Raw genomic sequence first — 20,860 nt, 5'->3', positions numbered from 1 at the left:
TAATAACTAACTACCATCTTGATCGCAGTGACAGAAGCATTGCTGTTCCTAGCACGCTAGGCTGCTTCTGACGTTGGCACAACTCGGCTCAGGGGCCAGTGCTAGCTCAAAGGTAGCACAGTGGTAGAGTGGTAAACTACTTACCTAGCAAAGTGCACACAGCTCTGGGTTCAAGCCCCAGAACCAAGAGAGAAAAGTAGTAGTTATGATTATTAACCAGAAGAATTACCATTATTATCAAATGATAAAATAAGTAAATGCACAGAAGCCTAATAAACCAGTAGATGAATTCTGAGCCTATGTTTATCAACACCCCAAAGGGGTTGGTACTCTGATCAAGTTCCTTAGATACCAGAAGGGTAACACTTTGACACAGGGCTCCTAAAATCACCCTACCATCATGCCTTGCCAGGGTAGTTAATGGACGATATGTGGGACACTTTGAAAAACTACAAAGCTTCTTGTAAATGGATTTATGATCTTCATTGGTAAATATTTGTTTTTTAGGGGACAGTACCTATTCAAAAACAAACCTCCTGATGAGAACGCTCCTCCCAACTCCTTTTATAGAGCACTTTATCCTAAAATTATACAAGATATTGAGGTAAGAATCGATGTATTTCAGGATATTTGCTAAGCATTGTTAGTATGCGTAACTTTCAAGTATTATTACAGAAAACTCACTTAGGTTTTCAGTGTGGGTTAAAAATCAGTGTCTTTACTAATGAATAAGGTTGGTAAAGTGCAGAAGAGTCCCAATCAATTTTTGTATAGCTTTAAAATCTGTGGTTACTGATAGATGAGTGTACACAAGGGGATTGCCACCTTCCTAAATCACCAGGGAACTCCTAAGCTGCTGAGCCTCCTTGGAGAGTTATCAGTAGGCATGGGTGCCACATATCTAAGAGGAGCACTGAGCATGCAGCTTTCCATAGTGCCTACTCTTTAGTTTTTTATGCGTTTGTATCCCATGGAGCAGTGATTCTCAACCTTCCCAATGCTGTGACCCTTTAATACAGTTCCTCATGTTGTGGTGACCCCCAAACACAAAATTCTTTTCATTGTTACTTCACAACTGTAATTTTGCTACTGTTATGAATTGTAATGTAAATATTCATGTTTTCCGGTGGTCTTTAGGCAACCCCTGGGAAATGGTGGTGCAGGTCTCGCCCCACAGGTTGAGAACCGCAGCCATAGAGTGACACTGAGCCATTGGTTTGAGTTCTTTCCTAATGAACTGCTTCCCTGACTCCTCCTTTCTAGACAATAGAATCCAATTGGAGATGTGGCCGACATAGTTTACAGAGGATCCACTGCCGAAGTGAGACAAGCAAAGGCGTTTACTGTTTACAATATGACGACCAGAAAATAGTGAGCGGCCTTCGAGACAACACGATCAAGGTGAAGCCTCTGTCCTAAGTGTTGTTTCTAGGAAGGGAGAATTGTAGATATATCCAGTACCAAAGCTGAAACCATTTCCTTAAAGGGCAAGTGTCTGCTGCTCCCCAGAGAATCATACAAGTAGATAGTTCCAGGGTTGAACTCCCTTCTAGAAGTACGCTGATGGAAGCTGTTGTTATTTTGGCCTTCATAATTATAGGCTACTCTTGCACCTTAATGAAAAGGATAAAGTTAGCATTAGAACTGAAGTCAGCACACCCAGGTGCTCTGCTCTACCTGGAGGAAGGAATGCAGTCCCACCCTCTCTAGCTTGGTGTTTGGGGATCATACATGCACAGAGCAACAAGTCTCCACAACACCCCATTATGACAGTGATCCTTTGCCCTCCTAGATCTGGGATAAAAGCACATTGGAATGCAAGCGAATTCTCACAGGCCACACAGGCTCTGTCCTGTGTCTCCAGTATGATGAGAGAGTGATCATAACTGGATCATCGGATTCCACTGTCAGGTAGGGAATTTCAGACTTGGAAACCCTCTACTTTCTGTCACGGTAATTTTCTTTCTGGTTTTTTTTTTTTTTTTTTAATTTTTATTTGATGTGCATTGAGGTTTTGCCTGCAGATATAACTACGCGAGGGTGTCAGATCTTGGAGTTAACTTTTGGTCGGTCACTTGTCACTCTAGAACCAGACACTTGATTTTGAAACCATTGGGTAGATTGCTCCTTTTTCATGTTGAAGAAGCTCCACAGATTCTCATTTGGAGAATCACCTGTCATAGGAACTTTCCGTCTCTTTATGGGAAGCCTTGCGTTCCTTTATGAAACCACCTCCGGGAATGCAGGAAGGGAATGAAGGCTTCCTTTCAGGAGATTGTAACTGCAGTGCGGCATGCATGAGCTCTTTCAAGTGCATACAGGTGAGCAGGGCTCACTCCTTGCCAGCCCCTCCCCTGCCATCACCACAATGTATAATTGCAAGTTTCACTCAGGGAGGGGTCCTCAGTTTCCAGAGGCACTGGTGATTTGATGACACAGCCATTATGCTGCTGGAGTCCAGTGTAGCTTGAGTTCAGGGTACCAGCATCACTGCTGGAAACCTGCTAGGAGTTTCACCTTAAGCTAAAGGATTTAGTGAACGTAATACATCAAAAGTAACTTTAAAAGAACCGGCGTAAAAGGCAGTTTTAACTGCACTGTTAAGTTCTCTAAAGTTATCCCCTGTAAACAGGAAAAGCTGCTCCCTTGACTTCTAGGCATAGCAGGGCCGGTCCTCACAGTCATTGGCAATTAACTTATCTGTGCTGTGGAGCTCCTCGAAGGAGCTGGAGCATTGTAGATGCTCATATCATTTAAAGGCTGGGGGAGAGATGATGTTTTGTTTGTTTGTTTGGGCGGTGTTGGGATTGAACCCAGGGCTTTGTGTGCTAAGCAGCACTCTACCTCTTAGCAACACTGCAGCACAAAAAACAGCTTTCTGCAAGGAGGGTTAAGCTGGAAAGGGAAATGAAATGTTTCAGAAACCACAATCAGTATGCAAAGTAGAGTAAGTCACGGTCATTTCTGCCGTGACACTGTGCTCAAGCTGTCCAAGGGTCCCCACTGCTATGAAGCATGTACTTGAGTGGGAGGCAGGCTCTTCTTGACCTCTTGCCTTGAAAAGCACAGAAATGGAGCCTTGGACTTAGAGTCTACATAATCCTGACCCTTGACCCAGGTGGAAAACTTAACATTAAGGGAAGTCAAACTCAAGTCCACATTACTAAGTCTGCGGCAGAACATGGTTTCCGGGGCAGTCACTGGGACAGAGCCTACTGCTATTCTTTTTTTTTTTATTGATTATTTGGGAATCTCATATCATGAGCCCCAGTCATACTCAACCTCCCAGTCTTCCCATGCCTCTCCATGACCCCCCCCCCAAAAAAAAAACTCCACTTTGTGTTCATGTATTCACTGGAGCATGGTCAAATTCCTAATGGCCAGCCCACCAGGGAGGGCGAGTCTTTCCCACCTGCATCTGTGCCAGAAGCCATTAGCTAAGGAAAGCCACGCAGTGGCCAGAGTAGGGCGGAGCTAGCTCTCCCATGCCTGCAGACATTAACGTGGCTTCAGGCAGCAGTCCCAACCACAGGCATCCACATGGGCTTCAGTGACAGCACAGAGACAGACATCAGCACAATTCTTGGCCATATCAGAACCACTGACCCACCCCGGCTCTCCCTGTTGCTGTTCTTATCCTGGTTTACATGTGTGTTCTTAACTGAATGTCAGTAATAGAATAATAATAGAGTAGAACAGAGTAATAATCTGAAAATCTGTGCCAAATTAGAAGGTGGTAGTGACTACTTCCTCTTCCCTGAGCACTATAGTTTGGCCAGATTTCCCATTTTAAGGTTCTACCCAGAAAGCGCCGACTTCCTGCCTTTCCTCTTTATCTATACTGCTTCCTCATGGTCCATCCATACTCTACCTTGGGGCTGTAAAGAAAGAGCACAACATTTGCCATAAAAGTGGAGGTGAGGGGCTGGAGAGATGCTCAGCAGTTAAGAGCACTGGCTGTTCTTCCAGAGGTCCTGAGTTCAACTCCCAGCAACCACATGGTGGCTCACAACCATCTGTAATGAGATGCAGTGCCTTCCTCTTGCATGCAGGCATACATGCAGCTAGAACACTGTGTACATAGTAAATAAAAAATTTTAATAAAGTGGGGGTGAGCCAAGCATTGGTGGTACACACCCTTAGTCTCTTCACTTGGGAGGCAGAGGCAAGTGGATCTTTGAGTTCAAGGCTAGCCTGGTCTACAGAGTGAGTTTTAGGATAGCCAGAGCTATAAAGAGAAGCCCTGTTTCAAAAAGAAAGTGTTGGGGGGGGGGGGTGTGGCATTGATGGCATTGATGGTAAGCGCCATAGTCAAGAAGAAGCACTGCTCTGTAGCCTGTGTACCATCTAACTCTCAGGTGTCTTTTCAGAGTGTGGGATGTAAATGCAGGTGAGATGCTGAACACACTGATTCACCATTGTGAAGCAGTTCTGCACTTGCGCTTCAATAATGGCATGATGGTAACCTGCTCCAAAGACCGCTCCATTGCTGTGTGGGATATGGCCTCCCCGACTGACATCACCCTAAGGAGGGTGCTGGTGGGACACAGAGCTGCGGTCAATGTTGTAGACTTCGATGACAAGTACATCGTTTCTGCCTCTGGAGATAGAACCATAAAGGTAATAGGCCACTTTTCAGTGTGTTCACAGGGGCAGTAAGGAGCTGGTGTAAAAGTGTGATCGAGGACAACTATATACAAAACATTATTGTATGTGAGTTCGAGGCCAGCCTGGGCTACCAAGTGAGTCCCAGGAAAGGCGCAAAGCTACACAGAGAAACCCTGTCTCGAAAAACCAAAAAAAAAAAAAAACAAAAAAAACAAAAAAAAAACATTATTGTAGAATAATGTAATGGTTACTTCAGTTTTTATTTCTATAAACAAGAGTAATGGGCTGGAGATGTAACTGAGCGATAGACAACGTGCCTAGCATGCCCACGACCCAGCATGGACAGATAATAACAGTGTCACTATCGATGATGGTGGCATTGTGAGTGTGAGGAGAACAGATGCAAGTTTAAGTTCGAGGAAATATACATACTGGAACTGAGAAAGTGGCCAGGTTGATGAAGTCCTTGCCACACAAACATTAGGACCTGAGGTCAGATTCCTAGCAGCCATGTACAAGCCAGATGTGGCAGCGTGAGTCTGTGGCCTCAGGGCTAGGGGAGGGAACAAAGCTGGTGAATCCCTGGTGCTCACTGGCCAGCTGTTCTAGCCAAGTCAGGAAGCTCTGTGTGTAAAGCCCCTGTCTCCGGGAGCAAGGCTGGAGTGGAGGCTCAGCACCGTCAGACAGTGCGCTGCTCTTGCAGAGGACACGGGTTAGATGTAAGCAAATAGTGCCTCCAAACCACTGGAGCTCCAGTTCCCGGGGACCCGACGCCTCTGCAGGCCTCTGTGGGCTCCTGCGCCCCCGCGCACGCTCTCACACACACACATACACACACACACACACACACACACACACACACACACACACACACACACACAGACACGGTACACACAAACTTGAGCACTCACATATACACATAAAAATAATAAATATATCTCTAAAAAAAAGCCAGTGGAAAGGAGCTAAGGGAGACACTGAGTATGCACACACAGCACGAAGAGAAGAGGAGACCAATTCCGCAAGAGGAAAGCCATTTGACAGATGCTCATGGGGCAGCACCAGCTTCACGTTAGCCTGCGTTACTGTGAACTAAACTTGGCTCCATTTTTACTGGTAGAAGTGTACAGATCAACCGCTCAGTTGTCATTTTTCTGTCTCAGGTGTGGAACACAAGTACTTGTGAATTTGTAAGGACCCTAAATGGACACAAACGAGGCATCGCCTGTTTGCAGTACAGGGACAGGCTGGTGGTGAGTGGTTCATCTGACAACACCATCAGGTGAGCGGCAGGCGCCCTTCCCAGGTGGAGCCACATCACGTTCCAGCTGCCGTTTGTCACAGATCTCATGCTCTTGAACCATCTTGTTTGTTTTGAGTTGTTGTTGTTGTTGTTGTTTGTGTTATTGAAATCGTTTTTCTGTATAACCTGGCTGTCCTGGAACTGGCCTGTAACTCACAGAGGTCCACCTCCTCTGCTTCCTGAGTACTGGATTAAAGGTGTGGGCTACCACTACCTGACTTTGGTTTGGTTTTGATTTTGATTTTTTTTTTTATGCTTCTCTCATATATCCATCCACTCTTCCCTGTTCCCCACACACATCTCTGGTCTCCTCTAGATTCAATCAAATATGTTTCCATTCTGTAGCTTCTTACGGGTCTGAAGCTTGCCCTACCAGAAAAGCAGTACAGAAAAGCCTGTTGGTGATGTGTTTCCTTCCCAGGATACTCTTCTTAACAAATAGACCTATTTCAGAGGAACTGCTTCAGTAAGAAACTAAGACAGCTAATGGAGGTTAAGGGCCCTTTTTTCAAGTTTCTTTCCTGCAGTTGAGAAATGCTAATAAATAAAGGTCATTTCTCCATGTCACTGTTGTTGAAAACATAAAGAAAAAGAGGAAGAAAAGATTGTTTCTCTGCTAGAAATCCTGACTTTTTGCTTCAATACAGTAGTTGGCCAGAGAGCTGGCTGTCTTTAAATTTGAAGGTTGCAAAAGTCTGTACATTTTTGTATGTTTACCCTTACAAAGATGAATGACAGAGAGAGGTGGTTAGAATTTGGAAATTTTATCTGTCATCGCCTTTCCTTCAATGCCTGAGGGAAGGAAGAGCTAGACCTGATGCATAGCAAAGCATTCCTAGAAATCAATGGAAGTGGGCTGAAAGCATTAGAACTATTGCAGCAGACTTCTCAAATAGAGCTTTGCCTTTCTGTTGATGGTGACTGCTGTGGACAGTGGTGAGAGCAGTGTCCTCCAGCAGAGATGGAGGTACTTTGTGGCAGGAGATATCACTGACACAATGTATCTCATTCTGAGAGGTGACTTCAGGAAGAATTACTCTCTTGAAAGGCTCATTTCCTTCCTAGGCGACTGTGCCTTGAACTCCTGCCTGGAAGAACCTGGTTTCACAGTTGCATAAAGCATTGTGTTTTGAAAGCACAGCATTCAAACTTAAATCACACTTTTTCTGCCCAAATTATATGACAGATAGGAAATAAGTTATATTGAAAGTAATATACTTTTATATGAGTGATTGATCTTTGTGAAATTTTAAAATATTTTTATTTTATGTGTGTGACTATGTTGCCTATGTGTACGTATTTGCACCACACGTGTGATGAAAGTCCACATAGGTCAGAAGAGTATTGGATCCTCTGGAACTGGAGTTCTAGAAGGTTATGAAGCACCATGTAGGTGCTGAGAATCAGAGCTCTTAACCACTCAGCCAGTTTTCAAGCCCCCTTTGTGAATTGTTAAAGGATGTATGAAATACCTTGTAATAGTCAAGGTTTAGAAATGAATCTATGACATTTCACTTGACTCAGTTTTCTCCTCCAGATTGTGGGACATAGAATGCGGCGCTTGTTTACGAGTGTTAGAAGGCCATGAGGAGTTGGTGCGCTGTATTCGGTTTGATAACAAGAGGATAGTGAGTGGAGCCTATGATGGGTGAGTTCACCAAACAATATTACGAAACAACTCGATCTTGAGAGCTCAGGTTGTAGCTCAGCAGCAGAGCATGTGCTTAGCATGTGCAAGGCCCTGGGCTCAATTCTTAGCACCTCCTTTCCCCAAAGTCTCTGTCTTCATTCTTCCCAGTGTGTGATGGTAAATGTCACCCTTCCTTGGCTCCTGGAGTGGAAACACACCATTGCTTAATTGATGTTCACCTCTCTTGTGCTTACTGTTTCCTAAAATAGTCTTCCTAGTCATTGAATTGTATTTGTATTGATTACTATTTTGGCTATTAGATTATATATTTGTCTGGTTTGCCCTGTAAGGCAAAGAACCAGACAAATCCACCGTAACAGGCCAAGCATGTAAAGTAGCTGTTCTAAGAGGGAATGCGGGAACCCTGCCCCCAACCCAGAAGTCATCTGATTCCTGTGAGCTCCGTTCACTATCCAGATTTATTGTCCTGACTTTTTCTGTTCTTCCTTGTGTTCCCTTAAGTTTGCTTTAACTAAGACTTTTGTCCCCTTTTTGATCTTTAGAAAAATTAAAGTGTGGGATCTTATGGCTGCTTTGGACCCCCGAGCTCCTGCAGGGACTCTTTGTCTACGGACGCTTGTGGTAAGAGTCTTATTGTTAAAGGGGGCTGAAGAGCAGGTAGGGGAAGAAATTAAATGTTAATGTGCTGTAGAATATAGATCTGGATTTTATAGTTAGACTCTCACAAAACCTACTAAGTGGAAAAGCAACCAATACATGACAATAAAATATGTTTATATAGTGCCTTTCATCCAAAAGTGCTTTGGAGACTGTATATGGAGAGGACTAGGGCAGCTGCTTAACAGCTGCACAGTACCTCTCCCACATGTAGTGCAGGAAGTGAATAAGAATTCTGCATCCACCAGAAGCAGCAGGAGGCACTGAGGGAGAGAGAATATAATTACTCAAATTGGAACCTGTCCAGAATCTAAGGACCCGAACACCTGTACTTGCAAAAAGTACCCTGGGACTCACTGGAACCCCTGGTCAGCTCCTTAGCTCTATGTCTCATTCACTAGGTAGTGCCTCCGTCATTATCCTCTGTTCACCCCATGCTTGAACATCTTGACACTTGGAGAGAGAAGTGAGTCAGGGAGAAATGTCACCTTTAATGCTTTTTGTAGCAGGGTCTCACCTGGCTCTGACTGAATTGAAATTGTACTCCTTCTGCCTCCATCTCCCTAGTCCTGGGATTATAGGCCTGTGCCCACCACAAGCTTAGAAGCATAAAATTCTTTGTCACGGTATAAGCCACAGACTCAGACTGACAAATGTTGCTTTAGTTAGATGTGTGTGGATCCAGAGTAACAGAATCTTTTGAACAACTCAGGAAAAAGATGAAACATTCAAAGTCCAGTGTTCTGACTTCTGAGTCAACATTCAGGAAGTCTCAGTTCTGGAGAAAAGGAATACTTTGTCTTTCTCAGGTTTAAAGCACATTATTAAGCTGAGTATGGTGGTGTACACATGTAGTCAGAGGCTGAGACAGGAGAATTGCCATGTGTTCCTGAGAGGCCTGGGCTACAGTTTGAGACCCTGTCTCTTAGATCCAAAAACCTAAGATTGGGTGCATTCTTTCAGTAGCACGTGTGCCTTGCCTGCTTTCTTCACACATGTCCTTTCAAACGTGTGCTCTGTGCACTGAGCGTTTTGGCATCTGTCTGTAATCCCAGACTTTAAAAATGAGGCAAGAAGAGTGATGGTGACACCCACCTTTAATCCCAGCACTCGGGAGGTAGAGGCAGGCGGATCCCTGTGAGTTTGAGGCCAGCCTGGGCTACCGAGCAAGATCCAGGACATCTAGAACTACATAAAGAAACAAAAACAAATAAATAAATAAATGAGGCGAGAAGAGTGTGAGTTTCTGACTAGCCTAGACTATATAGAGAGACCCTATCTTTAAAAAGAAAAAGCAATCTTTACAAATAGAGAATGGTTGTGTGTGCTTATAATCAGAACTTGGACCATAGGAAGGAGGATCCTGAGTTCAAGACAGGCTGGGGTTATATAGCAAGACTTGTCCCCAAAACAGAACAAGTAACAGCAACAACAAAAGAGTACTCAACTTGAGGGCTGGAGAGATGGCTCAGCAGTTAAGAGCACTGACTGCTCTTCCAGAGAACCCAGCACCCACATGGCAGCTAACAACTAACAACTGTCTGTAACTCCAAGATCTGGCACCCTCACACAGACATACATGCAGACAAAACACCAATGCACAGAAAATAAAAATAAATAATTTTTCAAAAAAAATATTCAACTTAACAATTTTGATACAGAGGCAGGTGTGGTAGTGCACACCTCTAATCCTAGCTATGGGGAGGCAGAGGAAGGTGATCTGAGTTCAAGGTCAGCCTGGTCAACATATTTAATTCCAAGCTAGTTAGGACTACAGAGTGAGACCCTGTCTCAAAAATAAAAAATAAAAAGAGCTTTTGATGTGTATATGCCAGTAAAAGTGTAGATTATCCTGATGTGCTTGGCAGTCCTTCCATCCTTCATCTGGGCCCACCTTGTGTAAACAGATGTTTCTGACTCACCAGCAACTCCCAAATATCCAGCAGCCACTTCCCAAATAATCACTCAGAGGCTTAATATAAATTATAAATGCTTGGCCAGTAGCTCAGGCTTATTACTTTCTAAACTTTCTAACTAGCTCTTATACTTAAATTAACTTATAATTTTTATCTATGTTTAGCCATGTGGCTTGGTACCTTTTCTCAGTATGGCATTCTCACCTTGCTCCTTCTGTGTCTGGCTGGTGACTCCTGACCCTGGTCTTTTCCTTCCCAGCATTCTCAGTTTGGCCGCCCCGCCTATACTTCCTGCCTGGCTACTGGCCAATCAGTGCTTTATTAAACCAATTTGAGTGACAAATCGTCACAGTGTACAAGAGGATTATTCCACAGCATCCTAGTCCCCGGTCTGACTTACAGAACTTTGCTTAGTTGGCGTTTTCTAGGGTTTATGAGAACAAATCATACAGTATGTACTTTTTTATACCTATCTTATTTTTCTTTTTTTTTTTAATGATGTATTTTTATTTTACATGTATTGGTGTTCTGCCTGCATGTATGTCTATATGAGGGTGTCAGATCCCCTGGAACTGGAGCTGCAGACAGTTGTGAGCTGCCATATGGGTGCTGGGAATTGAACCCGGGTCCTCTGGAAGAGTAGCCAGTGCTCTTAACCTCTGAGCCATCTCTCCAGCCTCCCTTGTTTTTTCTTTTGAGACTTAGTCTCCTATGTCCTGAGCTGGCCACAAACTCAATAGTGTGTCTAATGGTGATCTTAAACTTGTGACCCTCCTGCCTCTAATTTGGAAGTGCTGGAATTAAAGGTATATACCACCCACCACACCTGGTTTTCAGTGCTGGAGGTCACTCCTTGAGCTTCCTGTATGATGATTTCACCTGAGCCACATCCTCAGCCCCACCTGTCTCTACACCAAATAAAGATCATTTGGGGACTTACCCAGGTTCCTACGTGCCACATTTTACTCATTCACCGGTTATGAACCTTAGGGTTCTCCATGTTTAGCTATTACAAATAAAGTTTCAAGTACTTTACTTGGTTTTTATTTTGTTTTGTGTTTTGCTGTTGTTCTGCACAGTTCTGAGGAAAGATTGAGTAAGCTTTGAAAGCCCAGTTTCTAAATTCTGACTCAGTGTCCAGGAGGGCTTAGCTCTGGAGAAGGAGTCAAATGGCTGGATCATACAAAGTGTGTGTTCAGTCTTTCCAGAAATGGCCTCTTTTCCCAAGGGGTTATACCATGTCAGATTACCATACGTTTGCTGTAATCCACAGCGCACTGTCTTTCACTGAGCGACTACTGTGTCCTGGCCGTCACTGTTGTATTGCTCTGAAGAGACACTGACCACAGCAATTCTTCAAGGGAGAGCATCTAACTGGGGGCTTGCTTACAGTTTCAGAGGCTTAGTCCATTATCATCATGGTGGCGGGCATGGTAGGCATGGTGCTGGAGACATGGTTGAGAGCTACACTCTGATCCGTAGGCAGAGTGCAAGACTATGTCTGGCATGGTTTTCCAAGAGTTCAACTCCCTGACGGCTATAAACATTGAGAAGTAGGAGCCTATGGAAGCCGTTCTTATTCCAACCACTACAACCTGTGTTTGTTTTCAAGTCAGTTACTTGTACTTATACATCTGACTTTTCCATTGCCCTCCATTCCTTTGTCCAAATGCAAGTTTTCCCCTTGGAATGTCATTTTCCTCTGCTTGAAGAGGTCAGCACCTGTCGGGGTATACTGGTGACAGACACTCGAAACTGGTGTTTGCCTGGAAAGTCAGTTTGCCTTCCCTTTTACGGGGTGTTGCTGGCTGAAGACTCCAGAGTTGGCGCCTTCTTACAGCGCTTTAGTGTGGCCTCTGTTCTCTCCCTGTGTGCTTTCTGCTGAGACCACCTTGTTCTGCCCAGTGACTTGTTGTCCTGTGGCTTGTTTTCCTTTAAGATTTTGTTCTTGTCAGTGGTTTTCAACAATTTGATTATATCTCAGTGTGGGCTTCTTTGTATTTTCTGGTGTTTTTGAGATAGGTTCTCTCTGTAGCCCTAACTGGCCTGGCGCACACTATGTAGACCAGACTGACCTCAAACTCACAGAGATCTGCTGCCTCCACCTCCCAAATGAAAGCAGCTTTTTTTTTTTATAATATCGAAAAATCATAAGCAGCTTATATGGTCGCCAACAGGAGAATAAATTAACTATGGTATATTTATACAGTGGAATATTAGCCACTAATTTTTAAAGGAGTGAAATAACTTTTTCCATGTAGTGACAGAAAAACACATTTGCAATGTTGAGTAAAAGCCAGGCTGTGGTGCACGCCTTTAATCCCAGCACCAGGAGGCAGAGGCAGGCGGATCTCTGTGAGTTTGAGGCCAGCCTGGTCTACAGAGAGAGATCCAGGACAACCAGGTCAGTTATACAGAGAAAGCCTGTCTTGGAAATCAACCAACAAGCAAAAAATGTTGAGTAAAATAAGCCAGGCACAAAAATATATATATACACTATATGTGTTTGTGTGTGTTTATATGAAATTCAAGGGTAGGTAAAAATCAGTAAAGGCATTGGCGTGCAGATGAGACTGACTAGTAACAGTGTTGAAAGTACTTTCCAGAGAGTTAGGAATAACCCACGCCTAATCTAGGCAGTGCGTAATACCCTGATGTGCTAGACAAGGCTCCTCACCTCATGAAAGCCAACCATTAGAATTTTGCAAGTTGTTGATCGTATGTGGATAGCTTCAAATTGATCGTGGTAGGCCTTTGAGCAACATGAAAATTTGTAAATGGTTTATGTCTTTATTTTACGTCCATGAACGTTTTGCCTGCGTGTACATCTGTGCAGCGCAATGCCCTCAGAGGCCAGAGGATGTCAAATTGCTCCGGAACTGTAGTTAGAAATGGTTGTAAGCCTCCATGTGGGTGCCAGGGATTGAACTTGGGTCCTCTGGAAGAGCATTTTGGTTTGGTTTGGTTTTGGCTTTTCGAGACAGGGTTTCTCTGTAGCTTTGGAGCCTGTCCTGGATCTCGATCTGTAGACCAGGCTGACCTTGAACTCACAGAGATCTGCCTGCCTCTGCCTCCTGAGTGCTGGGATTAAAGGTGTGTGCCACCACCGCTTGGCAGTAGCCAGCATTCTTAACGCTGAGTCATCTCTCCAGCCTCAAGAAGTTTGGTTGGCACACATTTACCAGCATGTCACTTCTCACTGCTGATCACTCCTTGGCTTCTGATGGTCAAAGGAGCTTGCAGGGGAATGATGGGACCAGGAAGGTACCAAGAGTACTCTCCTCTGGCCTAATCCCAGTCAATAGTGACAAGCCAGCGTCGTCTTTGCCATTTCACCTAAGTAAAGCTGCTTGTTGACTGTGTTCCTGAGATCAGTTATTGCCTGGTGTTTGCTTTTTCCATCCTAACGTTAGTGAAACTGCTTTCTGTCAGCGTTTGAAACAGTGACTGAGCACACCATGGCCTTTCTATAGACTCCTTCAGACATGGTGCTTTTGATTTTAGTCAAAGTCTTACTTTTTGTTTCTGCTTCTTTAGGAGCATTCTGGAAGAGTTTTCCGACTCCAGTTTGATGAATTCCAGATTGTCAGTAGTTCACATGATGACACAATCCTCATCTGGGACTTCCTAAATGATCCAGCTGCCCACGCTGAACCACCCCGCTCCCCTTCTCGGACATACACCTACATCTCCAGATAAATAACCCAACACTGACCTCCTACTTGCCCGGGTATGAAAAGAGCTGTGTGCATGGCGCTGTGGTAGAGATGGAGTGTTGGCTGTGAAGCACTGCCAGCTCCTGGGAGTTTCTCCTTCTCAGACCAAGAGAAGTCTCACCAAGCCCTATGCAGCAGAAAGGCAGAATCAGACAGCATGAGCTGGGGCAGGGACTGTCCCTGTGAGCACCACTTTCACTGGTAGAAGGGAGCCAGTTCCAGTTCTAGAAGATTCTAGAGTTCTTATGTAGTAGTACTAATAGTTCTACTAGTAGTTCAGTACAATTTTTATGAAAGTAAAATGACATTTGAGCCAGTTGAAAATGAATGGCCCAAAAGCTTGTAATTGTATAGTTCTTAGAGCAGTTGCCTACAAGGGAGGCCCCTTCAGTCTGGCAATTCATCTAACATGTGACTGGAAGTGTCTCTAGCTGAAATGTGCCTTGTCGGTCTCCCTGGGAACAGAAGGCAGCCTTTTTGTCCCACTCCCCTCCATCCACAGGGGATTTCCCGCTTGGTTGGTTGGTTGGTTAATTGGTTGATCCTCAGCAGTAACATGAAGTTGGGTATCCTCCCCAAGTCTCTAGCACCTCTCTAAAATGCCCAGGTATTGTTGATGAGTGCGTTTGCAGTTGGCATCCGGTGCCATCACTGGTTCAGATATGCTGGGTTATTGAGTTCTAAGAAGGGCATCAGCTTTGGTGCATTGCCTCCGTGTGCCTTTCTGTTTCTCACACTTGCCTTGGTTGTTAGAGCAGGCATGCCTCTCACTGCACCCCTGTACCTCTGTCAGTCTTCCGGAGGGAGTGCGCTGGCCTCTGGGGTTTCCCCTGTGTCTCTGCTGTTGTAGAAGACACAGCTGGTCCATCAGTCCTCAGCTCAGTCACACTGGCTTGTCAGTTCACCAACTGTTCTATCCTGATGAGTGAAATGAGGAGGCTAGAGCCTACCTCACAGGCCAGGTTCTTAGTCCTCACATGTCCCGAGCCCTTTGTGAAGGTGTCCATGGTTAGGGAGCCTCTGATCGCCGTGTGCCTTGTCTGCTCTTTCCGCCAATGTTTGGGTTTTTTCCAATGTGATAGTATTTTGCTATTGGGGTGGGGGCTTCTAGGTATTGAGTACCTGGCCTGACTCATGCTAAACACGTTTAACCATGGAAATGTGCCCCTGACCCTCACTGTTACTGTCTCCCCAACTTGGTTTACATCTCTTTCTCCTCTCACTGCTGAAACAGGCATCCCTTGAGAAGCTGGCTCAGTCTTTTATGACTCATCTACGCTCTCTTCTTGGGCTATCTTATCTTTTTCCATGACTTTAGCTCTCACTTCAACAGATGACTAGCAAATTTTTATCTTCACTATCACCCTCTGCCTTAATCTCCAGGCCACATTTCCAACCACCACCTACACATCTGTCCTTGAAGAGACCAGGAGCACTTTCAGTGTCTCCATACACAGTTCCTTAATCCAGGTCCCAGCCAGCTTCCGGCCAGTCCACACTTCTTACAGAGATACCACTGGGCTCCAGGACGGTCAAGCAGAGCCTCGGAGCCCCATCCCTACCTGCTCTGCTGTTCCAGGCAGCGGGGGACAGCATGGCATCATTCCAGCCATTGTTCACTCTTAAATCTTAGGATATCAGAGTGCCTCTGCACAGCGCCTCTGTACCCTGAGCACAGCACTAAGCCCTGTCCTTTGTGTAAGTCCCCAAGGAGACTGTGACAGAAGCACTCTGTGGGCAGGGAGCAGCCCTTGGGAAGGACCCCAAGCCTTCCTCATTGACAGCCACACGAACATTCTTTTTGTCTTAGAGCAAGTAAAAATTACAAGGAAGGGCTAATGACTGTTGGCTGTATTTCCACACAGGACTCGTTAAGGTTGCAGTATTTAACATATCTGCCAAGACCAGGATGAACAACAACAATCACATTCCTACCCGGATTCCCCGGATGGGTCAGCGAGGCGCAGGGCTTTGAGACTCCTGTTGGGACACAGTCGGCCAGCAGCTGACCAGGATGGTCTGCTTGGCACTCGGCTGCCACAGTGCTGCTATCAGAAGATGTCTTTATCTTGTGTGAATGATTGGAACTTTTAAGACTCCCTTCCCGTTCCCTCCCTTCCCTCTGCACCTGTTTCTCCCCCCATTGGGTTCCAGACAAAGATGACTTATAAATATATTTAGTGTTTTTGCCAGAATCTCTCTTGCTTTGCCATCAAGCAGAAGAACTAGTTTCCCCATCTGGCCCACTTCTAGGGGACAGGGGCTGCAGCTTCCAGGCAAAGAATGCCTGGCCTCTCCCTGTTAACTGCAGGAGTGTCCAGCACCTGGCCAGAGCAGTCGGGCCACTGCGTGGGAGGAGACAGCTGCCTGCACATCTTAGAGGAGAGAGGGACACACACTGGAAGATCTGCACCTGCTGCCTCCCTCCCCTGTCTGGGTTTCTGTCCCTCTTGCCTCCTCTCCTCCTCCATCTTCAGCCTGAGAAGGTGTGTGAAGTGTCCTCATCTAGCATGAGGCGGATCACCTAGAAAATGTGACACTTGGGATTCCGAGTTTGAGTGTATCCTAATTTCCAGGCTTTTGCTGCAAGTGACCCCTGGGGCAGCAGTGACTCATGAACATGACACTTATCATGTCTGCAGCTTTCTCTCTCCTCCTCCTCCTCCCTGTGCCGGGGGGGGGGGGGGGGGGGGGGGGGGGGGGAGACACACGGGATGGGAATGTCCTGGGCGCCATCAGTGGTTGTGTTTGCTCTGGACTCAGCAGTCTTCTCGGTTCCATGTAGAGTGGAGAGGAGCTGCTGATTGCATTTCCTCTCATTAACAATTAGATGTGTAATAAAAAGCATTGTGCTTCATCTTAAATCACTGGCAAGGCTTGGCCTGCAGAAAGGCCTGGAATGGCCGGCACCAGGCTGGTTATCACTGCACTTTGTACCGTGGCTCACATCTGTTTCCTGGATTGAGCCAGAAAGCACCCAGGCACCTGTAACAGCCTAGGCTGAGCACAACAGATGACCTAGAGATGGTCAGGAAAAAAGCTGGTTCTCCGTTTAGGCCAGGAACTGTCTGTCTAACCGTCTCAGCCTTGCGTTGCAGACCCTTCGGCTTCCCCAAAACCCAGTATCTGCAGAAAGGCAAGGCTGCCAGAGGGGATCAGGGTGAAGCTTGGCACACAGGGTTACTAGTAAGTGGGAGGTGCCTTCTCTTCCTTTCCTTCTCCCTGCTTTATTTTGCTGTCCACTTTCCCTAGCAGTAAACTCTGGCAGTCAGTGAAAACATTAGCAACTGGACTCTCAAGGGCAGGGTTAACCTGGCCTGTGGAAGGCAGGACTGGGCCTCTGCCAGCAGGCTCCAGGTGCAGAGGCCCGTGGGCAAACCTAGGAGAACTTGAACTGAGAACTAAGTCACTTTCCTCAAGCGTGCATGGGCCCGCCAAGGGGTGGTTTAGGCATCTTTGGGGTCTGGGGCCACAGTATAGCCTCCCGTGCTTTTCCCTTGGAAACCAAGGGTCAGACTCTCATCGCTGTTCCCAACCACACATTGGAGTTTTAAAAAGCCAACTGAACCAGCTGCTATGAAAATAGAAATGAGGGCCAGTCACAAGTGACCTACAGCCAGCCCACCGTCACTTCAGCAGGAGAGGGAAAAGGAACATCTTCTTTCTCTGGTTTGCAAGTCGTCTCTTACCCAACATGTCCTCTGAGTGAATGTCGTTACGTGCTGAGTCAGGTCGTGTGTGTTCAGTTTGCCTTTTCCTGTGTAACTGCGATCTCAAGTTATATCTAAGAAATCTCTCTCCATATACATTTCTCCTTCCCCAACCACCTACATGCTACGGAGTCCTCCAGGTAGCGCCGATCTGAGCTCCTATCTGTTCAGGTGACTATTAATAGTGAAGGACTTTGCTGAAAATCAGGTCAGATGTTAAGAGACCTAAGCTGCTTCAAGAAATGGTCTAGTGGCCATAACTTGACTAGCCCTTCAGTGATGTGCTGCTTTAAAAAGTAGGAGCAGGAGAACATCTGCCTAGTGTCTGAGGCCCTGGACTGGATGCCAGGGTTAGCGGGGGATGTGGTTACTACTGCAGACTCGGTGGTGCTGGGACTGTGCTCTCCTTCCCGGGTTCAGCTGAAGGTGCTGCTCGGAAGCCAGTTGAGAAGTGTGGCCACCCACTGTGCTTGGGCTCGGGTGGACCCTGCACGTTCAAGCCTGTAGCTTGGTTAAGCTTTTTCTCCAGGTTGTCCTCTACTGCTGATGGAAATGGGAATGCAGTTAAGTGGTCTGAGAAACTTGAATCACTCACATTTCTCAGCTCTGGGGGTCATTTACCAGTTCATTGTAGAAGAAACAATCAGGTAAGTGGAAGTTCATTTCCAGAGAAGGTAAACCCCACTTACCATCTCTGCATGATTTCAGTGGGAATTGATTATCAGCAGTCCCCAACTGGGCGAGAATAAATGTAAAGTTTGACCTTTTTAAAAAGAAAAGAGAAACAAAGAACACCTCAACACATTTAAAGGAATAGTAGACAAGCTGCAAGTGCCCTGTGGCTCTGAGATGAGTGTCCCCATGGTCTCTCTCTCTCTCTCTCTCTCTCTCTCTCTCTCTCTCTCTCTCTCTCTCTCTCCTCTCTTTTTTTTTTTTTTTTACTAAAATCTACTTTCCAATGTAAACCTCGAAAGACCTCTCCTATAGATAGCTGGAAGCCTTCTTAGGCATATGAGCATATGCACAGGGTACCCTGCTGGAGAATGTGACCTCTGTGTCACACTGGTGATGTCTGGGCAAGGCCAACATGCCTTGCTGCTTTGTGTGTGTGTGTGTGTGTGTGTGTGTGTGTGTGTGTGTGTGTGTGTGTGTGTGTGCGCACTCGCATGCTGCTGCTGGGAACATCCTTTCCCTTGAAGTGCAGTTAGAAAGTGGATGTGAATTATGGATGGGAAGCCTTTTACACTTGTCCCTTGGCTAAATTCTTTCTGATTCGTCCTAACTTTAGAGACAGAGACTGTTTGGAACTCTGTTGACAAGTAATCAAGTCTGGCCCTCGTAGCTTATTTTGGAACTGGAAATGACATTGAGACTCCTAAATCATTCTGTAAGAAAAAGAAAGACGAAACCATTTGTTTTTAGTGATCCGAAGCTGAGGAAAAGGCTGCCTGCACTCATCCACTCACCTTCTCTTGCTGGCTTCCAGTCTGAGAGGCCGGGCTTGATCTACTTGCTTAGCATTTGACTAGAGCAGAGAACACTGAAAATGATTAGGCCCATGGTGGTGGCGATTGTCTTAGCATCTCCCTTTTGAGGTAGGTGGTGATACCTTCTGGTTCTGAATGTGAGCAGGCCCACCCGGATCAGTGCAGGCCCACAGGCTAGGTGCAGATGTGTTCCGAAGTATCAGGTAGAATGAGGCATGCAGGTACCCAGTCACTGTGACTGCAGTCCATGTGGGGGTGATCGGTTTACAGTGTAACTTTGGTCCACGCTAATCTCCAGCCCCATTCAGTTAAACTCAGCCATTTCGGATGCACCCAGAGACTTCCAGTAGGATCAGTCCTAGGAGTCACACACACACACATGGTCCTGGCAGTGCAGAGCCCTTTTAACCACAGCACAGTCGGTACCAGTGAGGCGGCATCTCGGGAATAAAGCTGAGGAGAGAGACCAAAGCAGCAGGACTGTGGCTGCCTGCTTGCGGGCAGAATCGACTGCATTGCTGCCCAGAAACCTCTGACGCTGGCAGCCCTGTCTCAAGACAAAGTAACCCGGTGCCTGTGGGCTGACATTCCCTGGAGGCAGCTGACTTCCCAAATATGTACTTCCCAACAAATTGTTAGCTGGCTTAGCTTCTGAGTGTGTGTTGGGGAGGGGGTTGTGGACAGAGATGATGTGCGTTACCTCCCCTCCTGAACCTTCCCCTTGGATGCTGAAGGAAAAGTCCAACAGGTTAGATCTCTGGGTACCAAGGAAGCTGATACCTTCCCAGAGCAGTGATCCTTGAGCCTTGGCAAACTCACTGAGGGTTTCAGTGACTCCAGCGGGGACAGGCCTGGCAGCAAGTATGAGCCGGGGTGAGTGCTTTTGGTGGTTCGCTTTTCCTAGGCTCTCCAGTGCTGACTGCTTTCATTTTTGTGATTATGTTCTGGTGATGTGTAGTCAATGTACCAATATGTTCACAAGCTAGCACCATGGTAATAGTGTGTTTGCTTTTTTAACTGTTTGGGGGAAAGTCAATTACAAATACAAGATTAAAGTGAATTTTCTAAGTGTCTTCTCTCTTTGACCCAACATCATATGGATGTGAGTTTTCAGTATACAGATCAAAGAACTATACGGTAGAATATTTCTTTTATGAGACAACCAGGTCAAGAGCCAGATGTGATAGCACATGGCACTAATTCCAGCATGGGGAAGCAGAGGCAAGTGGATCTCTTGAGTTCCAGGCTGGTCTGGTTTTCATAGTTCTGGGCCAGCCAGGCCTGTGTAATGAGACCCTGCATCAAAAAACAAAACCAAGGTCTGGCCAGTTGCGCGCACTGGACTTGGGAGGTCGAGACAGGAGGTTCTTGAGTTTAAGGCTACATGGCAAGATCCTACCTTAAGAAGGCAGGGGAAGAAAAAACCAGGACTGAGTGTTGTAAAGGGAGAGTCCCGGCATACAGGTCATCGGGTGCTGGGTCGTGTTGAAGCGACAGTGAGGTCTGACTTGTAAGTTGCTCGTCACTGTGGTGACCCATCACAGCCCCATCCTGGACCTTGAATTTGAGCTTTCCTCTGCTGTTGGACGGAGGCCGCTCCGCCCCTTCACTCGTTCACTCCCAAGTTCCCTAGCCTTCAGGAGCATTGCCAGAGAGACTCACAGGCCACTTGGGGAGCCCTCTTCTCCCCCAGGACCAGTATACGGAAATAAGCACAAGATGAAGGCCGCGGCAGGAATGGACTGCCTTCTGCTGCCCTCTCCTCTGTGATGACCTCAGCAGGACTCTTGTCAGAGCTGATTCATCTGTGGG

At 46.2% G+C, this 20,860-nt stretch overlaps 1 protein-coding gene across 6 annotated transcripts in view; it reads left to right on the top strand.

Annotated features, from left to right (window-relative positions):
* The window catches only part of Btrc (beta-transducin repeat containing E3 ubiquitin protein ligase), a 189,397-nt gene extending 169,289 nt beyond the window's left edge, over positions 1–20,108 (top strand). For all 6 annotated transcript variants that reach the window (XM_052714910.1, XM_052714906.1, XM_052714909.1 and 3 more), the window contains 9 exons: positions 508–604; positions 1,264–1,401; positions 1,793–1,911; positions 4,371–4,620; positions 5,772–5,890; positions 7,449–7,559; positions 8,105–8,183; positions 13,673–13,865; positions 15,717–20,108. In XM_052714910.1, the coding sequence (XP_052570870.1) occupies positions 508–604; positions 1,264–1,401; positions 1,793–1,911; positions 4,371–4,620; positions 5,772–5,890; positions 7,449–7,559; positions 8,105–8,183; positions 13,673–13,834 (1,075 nt within the window). In that variant the 3' untranslated portion in view covers positions 13,835–13,865; positions 15,717–20,108. The remainder of the gene's footprint in view (positions 1–507; positions 605–1,263; positions 1,402–1,792; positions 1,912–4,370; positions 4,621–5,771; positions 5,891–7,448; positions 7,560–8,104; positions 8,184–13,672; positions 13,866–15,716) is intronic.
* Positions 20,109–20,860: the final 752 nt, after the last annotated feature.

Source organism: Peromyscus californicus, unplaced genomic scaffold, assembly GCF_007827085.1.
Source record: "Peromyscus californicus insignis strain IS unplaced genomic scaffold, ASM782708v3 Scaffold_4__1_contigs__length_199733344, whole genome shotgun sequence".
NCBI classification, from domain to species: domain Eukaryota; kingdom Metazoa; phylum Chordata; class Mammalia; order Rodentia; family Cricetidae; genus Peromyscus; species Peromyscus californicus.
Note: the sequence above shows the minus strand (reverse complement) of the source record. Positions and strands in the feature narration are given on the sequence as shown.